Consider the following 7175-nt stretch of genomic DNA (forward strand, 5'->3'; position numbering starts at 1 on the left):
TTACGTGTGAAAAACTTGGGACTTTTATGATATTTACCCTTTTATAAAACAACTCTTTATAGTTTCATTTACTTTTATTATAATACTAAGTTTACATTTATTCATATTACATAATTGCTCTGGTATTAATCATTTATTCATATTTATTCTTTTATTATATCGTATTGTGAAAAACTTATCCGCTACAACAATATGTTAATTAGTTTAGCTGGTACTCAGAGTCTGCAATTTGATAGATTTTTCAAAGGACGTGTTAACAAAAAAAAAAAAAAAACAATATAAAATATAATGTTACAATAAAAGGAAATAAATAGTCTAGAGTATAAACACTTATATTCCTAGCAATCTATCTGTCCTTGGTGATGAAAAGGGGAGTTGAGATTTTAAAGCAAAAGCCTTACATAAGTGCTATTTTCTCGACTTAACTCCTTCAGACAGTTTGGATTACAGCTTAAGAACAAGGCCAATTGGACAGTGATCACTGCCTGTAACATCTGGAAGAATGTAAGAGTCATGGACTTTATCTGCAATCGACTCTGATACAAGGAAGTAGTCCAGCCTCCATCCTGTTTCACAATTCACATTTACAATAAATAAATATACATATAATATAACTTTTACATTTGAATGCAACAAATAGCAACCTACTTCTATTAATTTGTTTATAATAGCTTCCTACTTTCATTCCATCAGACAAATATTTTTCATTCCAGTGTATATAATAGCAACCATTTCATTCTTTCCCCATGATTCCATCATAACAAACACTACCTAAAAGGCTAAAACATTTTTAAAATAAAATCTTATATATTTATTATATACAAATAAAGACAAAAGTACCTCTGTTATTTTTTCGCCCACCATGCCTGAAACCCCAGTAAGTATAGCCAACAACATTAGGATGCTGTTTCCGGAAGGTATCAACAAAACCTTTTTTCAGGAAATTTTCCTCAAATGACATTCTTTCCTCAATTGTAAAACCAGCACTTCGCTTGTTTCCCTACAGACAATAACAAACAATAAACAAAAGATGAATCTTAACCTAACTTCTTATATACACAACTTACTGCAGGATTGTAGATGTCTATTTCTTGATGAGCACAATTCAGATCACCAGTTAAGATGACAGGTTTTGACTTTTCCAGCTCCTATATGTATAATGTATTGTATACAAAGATTATCATAATAGACAAAATCAAAACAAAAGTTAACAACAATATGTAATTAATTACCTTCACATAATTGCTAAGACTAGGATCCCACTCTGTTGTCCTGTATGACTATAGATATAAATGCATCCACACAAATTATTACTAAAAGATAACACATAATAAAATGGTAAAAAGATGAGTAGTTGTTTTACCAGCCTTTTCAGACCATCACCAGAATTAGGAACATATCCACTTATTAGATAAAACAAATCAAACTCTGTTGTCACAAGCCTTCCTTCACTATCATGATCTGATATCCCAACTCCATATCTAACAGAAACTGGTGGTATCTGTCAGGAAAGCCATTGTTTAGGTGATATAAAACCATACACAGAACCAAATATTTTTCTTTTTAAAAAAAAAAAAAAAAAAGTTTTATAAAGAGATGAATGAGCATACCCTAGAGATAATTGCAGTTCCAGAGTATCCAAGCTTTGAGACACTACAAGTCCAAAAGCTATTCTCATATCCTTCCAAAAGACGTTGTTTGATTGCTTCTACATCTTTCTCCTGTTTTCACAAAAAAGAAATGCAATAAGCCACCAATACATTATACAGAAACAAACTGTTTCTTGTATTGATAGAATTAATGAAGGGAGGAAACAGAAACTTACCTGCAATTTTGTTTCTTGTAAGCAAAGTACATCAAAATCTTCTCTTTGTGCAAGTTCTAAAGCAGAAAAGCTCTCCAGTTTTAGCAAAGCCCTCAAACCATTGACATTCCAAGACATTAGCTTCACATGTTTTACATCATTAGCAAGAGGAGGAGGTCTCATAGTTCTAGGGTTGTAAGGTATCCAGTCTTTTTGTGGTTTCTTGTGAGCAAGAACAGTCCATGGTTCAACTGGAAGTTCAGAAACATCCATCTTATTGCATGTTTCAGAAACAACATCTGATGTTAAGCAGGTTGCTTTTTTACCTGAAAACATACACATACCCCATGTAAGATCAATTTGAGTTAAGATAAATTGCAGAAAATAGCAACATACTTCACTCTTTTTAGGGATAGAGGCAATTTACTTTATCTTTTACCCATAATAGCAACATGTAAAACGAAACTTGTAAGCATATTACAATTTTTTCGTTTTATAAATTGTATTATATGAGAAGATGGAAGAAGGTAGGTATAGGTTAAAGTAGTTAAAGAAGTACCTGACACCTTATTGGTGTTCAGAGGAGGCTCTTTCTTGGTATTACTTTTAGCCTTAGATTTTGTCTTTGAAACTTTTGACTGCATATGTCCACAAGTCTCAACAGTGATGTTTGGATCTGCATGGATTTGTTTTGCACGCCTCGTGCTCCTTTTATCTACAGAAACAGTGCTCATAACCTCAGCATGTTCTTCAACAGACAAACTTTTTGCCTTCCTTTTGGAAACCTTTTCACCATGAACATCATTCACTCTGGTGGATTTTTCATCTTCAACAACCTCTTGAAACTCTTCAATCAAAAAAATACATAAAGATTCTTAATGAGCCACATGAAACACTTAAAACTACATTTATAGCTCCAAATTGTTGAGTGTGTTCAATAGATTCATGACTAGTAGACAACATTACCATCAACTTCTTCAGAAAAGAATTTGTTCCACGTGCATACAAGATCATCTTTAGAACCTGCTGTTGGAACCCCCACATTCCTACAATTCAAAAACCTCAATAAGGAGATTTGATCTCATAAACCATAATGCTGTAGTGTAGTTCTCCACAATGATCGATAATATGTTGAAGTTTCTTTTCTTTCAACTCGATCATGACATGCTAAAAGGGAAAAAGTTTCTTCCCTTACAAGGAAAATGAACTGATAAAAGGGTTATAACAGTATAAGCATTAATCAGAATGGTTGATCTCATTTCCAGCAGCAATAAATCATGAGTGTTTAATGGAAATAAGACTAGGCATAGCATAGATGTAGCTACCTCAGTTTAGTTTTAAGCTCTTGAACTGTCATTCCAGCAGAGGTTTCCCCATTGTTGTTGGCACCTTCAGCTGTAGTTTCCTGCAAAACATTAAAAACTAAACAAAGATGATGAAACTAATAATGACAAGAGTGATATGTTCAATTAAAGAAAAACGTGGAAAGAGTAGAAGGGATGTGAAGAGAAAATTGTATAATAACATGACGAGTACACACAGAAGATGACAGTATAAAGGAATTCACAAGTCATTATGGTACCATTTATGGTCGATTATACTTTTCATGTAGTTGAACTCTTCTACATTTTGAAAAAAATCAACTTTTTTCAATTTGCAGTGCTTCGATATTCAATGAAATTGCAAATTTCCCTTTTGGATATTTCATGAACGCAACAAGGAAAACGCACATTCAATGGAAAGTGGAAGTTCATAAATCCGTCTAAGTTAGATGAATGAATAACCTCTGGCTGGCTGCTTGAGGAACTTTTCGACTTTGAACTTGAAGAGAGTTCTTGACACCCCATTCGTCTAGATATCCCAAAATTCAGAGCTCCAATTTTCAAGTTCTTCGGAATTACTCCGATCCTATTACCAAAAAAGCTGGTAAGCCTTGAGAAAGTGAGCAAAACCTGCTACTATTTCAAGCAAATGAAAAAGGGGGGAAATAACTGGACCATTCGAAAGATGTATAAGCTTTTTTGTCCAGAACAAAACGAAAAGCATTGTTCTTTGGTAAAAAAAATCCCAGTAAAGGAAAACAAGTAACAAATGATTTAGACACATAAAAGATAAAAGTTTGGTTACAAAGGTAAAACGGTTTTAGGAAATGCTAACTTGAGACTTGTGATACCTTTGGGGAATAAGGAAATTGCGAAACCCTAAATTCAACGTATAATTCATGAGATATAAAGAAATGCGTACATAAGAGGAAGGCGGGGAATTGGAATTGTGTTGGAGTTAATGGTGATTCCCGCTCATGACGACGGTATAGGAAGCACAGAAAGTCGGGGTTTGAGGTCACGGGTGGATTCAAATCGGAATAGATTCGTAAGCATCAGCTATTTTGTCATACACAACAATTCATGCATTATATAGTTGTCAAATACAACATTTTAAAACGCCAATTGTTGTTGTATGGATCAGCTCCCATTCAAATTCGTTCAGCAGAAAATAAACAAACACTTGATGATTGACTTAGAGCCTGACTGGGTCTGAAGTCTGACTGATATCTGACTGAAACCATACTGTTTGATTATGCGTCTGACTAGTTGTGCTGACTGTTGAAAATGACCATTTTACCATTCTATTATATTTTTTAGTGGTATGACAAAAGAACAAAAAAAGTACATTGCCATTTAATGTAGGTTTTAAAAAGAAACTAACCAACAAACTAAAGTAAATTGATATGTAGTGCACGTATGAAAAAGAAAAAATATAGCTTTTTTATAAATTTCTTTGCAATAACCTAGATAGCAAAACCATCGGGTCCTTTTGCTCATTAACCTTCTCCACCACATCGTTCACTTTTAATCGCAAATTCCCCCACAAAATCAAAACCCATTGAATATGTTTGCATACTCAAGGTCTAAACAGAAGCTATCCAACTACAAAATAATAATAATAATAATAATAATAATAAAAATAAAATAAATCTATTTTCTTGGTATGAACCTATCCAACTACAAAAATCAAACAAAAAAAAAACTTAAATCAAGATACTTGATTCACCTACTATAAGGTTAAAAGTAATGAGCTAAATGAACACTGATGAATGCAGACTTGATTATCAATTAGGAGAAATCCCAGGTGAACTATGAACTATAATGCACACTCATGGTTTATGTATCTGGAAAAAAAAAACTGCAAAAGGAAAATATATCAAGAGAATCCAATATCTCATCATGAATCTGAAACCATATCTTACAATAAAGGGGCAATGATATTCAACAGTAGGCGCCAAATTGATCAACAACCAAATCTTTCATTAACATAAGGGGTTAGGGCAGTTGCAATCGATTAGGAATGAGTTAGGGAGAGAGTAGATACATAAAGAAGTATTGATAAATTTTTAGAAAAAAAAAGGGAAAGAGAATTATACCTGCAGCTTGATTAACAGAAATGGGGGTGAAATCTCGTTTGGATTCATCGCGATGGGAAGGAGAACAAGAGAGATGGCAACAGCAGGTGGGTCGTGCTGGAGAGGACTACGATGGAAGAGGTGGTCGGCGAGGCTGAAGACGATCGAGAAACACGAGAGGAGTGAGGACGAAGATCGCAGAAGGGTTGTTCAATGGAGGAAGTTGCCGACGAACAGAAGTTATTGAGATTGGGGAAGGCGATGGAGAAGGCAAAGGGCAAAAATGAGAAACACGCATAAGAGACTCGGTCAGCTCCATTTTTTAATAGGACCGAGTCAGCTGCTATTTACCGGGTCAGAAGAATTTTTTTGTGGGTATCAAACATGCTGATTGGGCTGACCGGACCGAGTCAGTCAAAAAGTGCTGACCGGACCCAGTCAGCAAGATATCAAACGGGCCCTAAACTGCACAAATGATCCCTATGGTTTGCTCAAATTTGACACTTTTGTCCAAAAAGGTTTGGACTATCACCACAGGTCCAAACTTTTCATTTTGTTGCAAGTTTGGTCTCTCTCTCTCTCTCTCTCTCTCTCTCTCTCTCTCGTTTTAATACCAAGAAGATACATCATCTTCTTCAAAACCCACCATCAGATCCTCACCACCGTTCTTCCTTCCAACCACCACAAATCAACCACCAAAAAATACAACAACACCGCCCCTGTTATTGTCCTCGTCTCCCTTTCTTCTTCTTCTTTCTCTTCTCCCTTTCTGTTTCTCTTTTATTTTAAAGAAACCCAAATTTTTGGGACACTCCAAACCTCTGGTATATATGTCGATGATGAGGAAGCAAAGTAAGACTAGGTATGAGATATTAAGAGTCCTCATGAAGGAGGCAGGCATCGCCGTTGCTAGCAGTGGTGGCACACCCATTCTTTCTCACTGGAGAATATGAACAAAAACCAAACCAGATCCTAACCTCAAGCTCATTGTAAAATAACGATGATCAATCATCGATGGTTACACACAATGCCATCCAAATCCAAGTAACATATCTCTTTCTCTCTCTCTCTCTCTCATGTCTATTGCCTTCTTCCCATAGAAGCTTAAACACACACATTCTCTCTGATAATTAATAACACATGCACACACACACACACACACACTCTAAAGATTACCGACTTGCGACAATCTCACATTACATCCCCCTTCTTCGAATTTTCCAGAAGTAATTTTAGGGCTTTTAGCCCTAGAAATTTCATGTGAGAGTATCAATTAGATACAAGTTCACTTATTATCCTTTTCATTTATTTCAGATGTTCAATTGTTCAGAATAATCGATTTTGGGTTTGATTGGGTTAGATTGCAGAGGAGGTAATCGGATATCAGTGCTTCACCAGAAACCTCTTTTTGGATTCAATCGTGTTTTGTGAGTTTTTTTTTTTGTGTTTGGGTTCTGCTCAAATATGAATCACTATATCAAACTGTATAATGTAAAGGTGAAGAATAACAATTATAGATTTAGGGCTTCTCCTTTGAACTCGAAAATCAGGAATAAAAAGATGAAATCAAAAGAAATCTTGATGCTTGTAACTTCAATAAACTCAGAAGCAGATGGAGGGTCTTTGGTGTTGACGAAGGTTGTTAGCAATAAAGATGTTTAGTGTTTTATTTTTGAATGATTTGTTGAAGACGGTGGGCTTAAATGACCCATTTTGAGCCGATGAGATGAATATACTTGAACGATTTGTTGTTTGAAGTTATTTAATTGATTTTATAGCGATGAAGATATTTGATATTTGAATGAATTGTTGAGAATGATTTCTTGAAGATAGTGGATTTAGAGGACCGATACCGATGAAGAGATTTGATCAGCTGTTTGTGTTTGTGTTTGTGTTTGTGTTTGTGAGAGAGAGAGAAAGAGAGAGATAGAGAGAGAGAGAGAGAGAAAGAAAGAAAAGAGAAAGAGAAGA

General features: G+C 34.9%; 1 protein-coding gene across 4 annotated transcripts; it reads right to left on the reverse strand.

Annotated features, from left to right (window-relative positions):
• Positions 1-253: 253 nt before the first annotated feature.
• On the reverse strand, positions 254-4194 carry ARP (apurinic endonuclease-redox protein). Of its 4 annotated transcripts, none has more exons than XM_079074508.1 (12): positions 4049-4194; positions 3589-3712; positions 3130-3209; positions 2771-2850; positions 2364-2651; positions 1826-2130; positions 1611-1721; positions 1364-1501; positions 1233-1280; positions 1068-1148; positions 841-1000; positions 254-566 (listed from the first exon to the last, which is right to left on the reverse strand). In XM_079074508.1, coding segments are annotated over exons 1-12 (1539 nt in total). In that variant the 5' UTR covers positions 4051-4194; the 3' UTR covers positions 254-444. The 4 variants fall into 4 exon arrangements, with proteins under 4 accessions (XP_078930634.1, XP_078930633.1, XP_078930635.1 ...); XM_079074507.1 differs by having other exon boundaries at positions 3978-4188; XM_079074509.1 differs by lacking the exons at positions 3589-3712; positions 4049-4194 and adding an exon at positions 3387-3574.
• Between the last annotated feature and the right edge of the window lie 2981 nt (positions 4195-7175).

The sequence above is a fragment of the Lactuca virosa genome, chromosome 9, assembly GCF_052849685.1.
Source record: "Lactuca virosa cultivar CGN04683 chromosome 9, Lactuca_virosa_CGN04683_v6, whole genome shotgun sequence".
NCBI classification, from domain to species: Eukaryota; Viridiplantae; Streptophyta; class Magnoliopsida; order Asterales; family Asteraceae; genus Lactuca; species Lactuca virosa.

Excerpts from the sequence above, each read along its gene's own strand:
- ARP (XM_079074507.1), bottom strand. The coding sequence starts at position 4,027 with ATGAATTATACGTTGAATTTAGGGTTTCGCAATTTCCTTATTCCCCAA. Across the intron at positions 3,713-3,977 it reads AATTTCCTTATTCCCCAAAG|GATCGGAGTAATTCCGAAGA; the intron begins GTATCACAAGTC and ends TTTTGGTAATAG. Across the intron at positions 2,851-3,129 it reads GAGCTTAAAACTAAACTGAG|GAATGTGGGGGTTCCAACAG; the intron begins GTAGCTACATCT and ends TTTGAATTGTAG.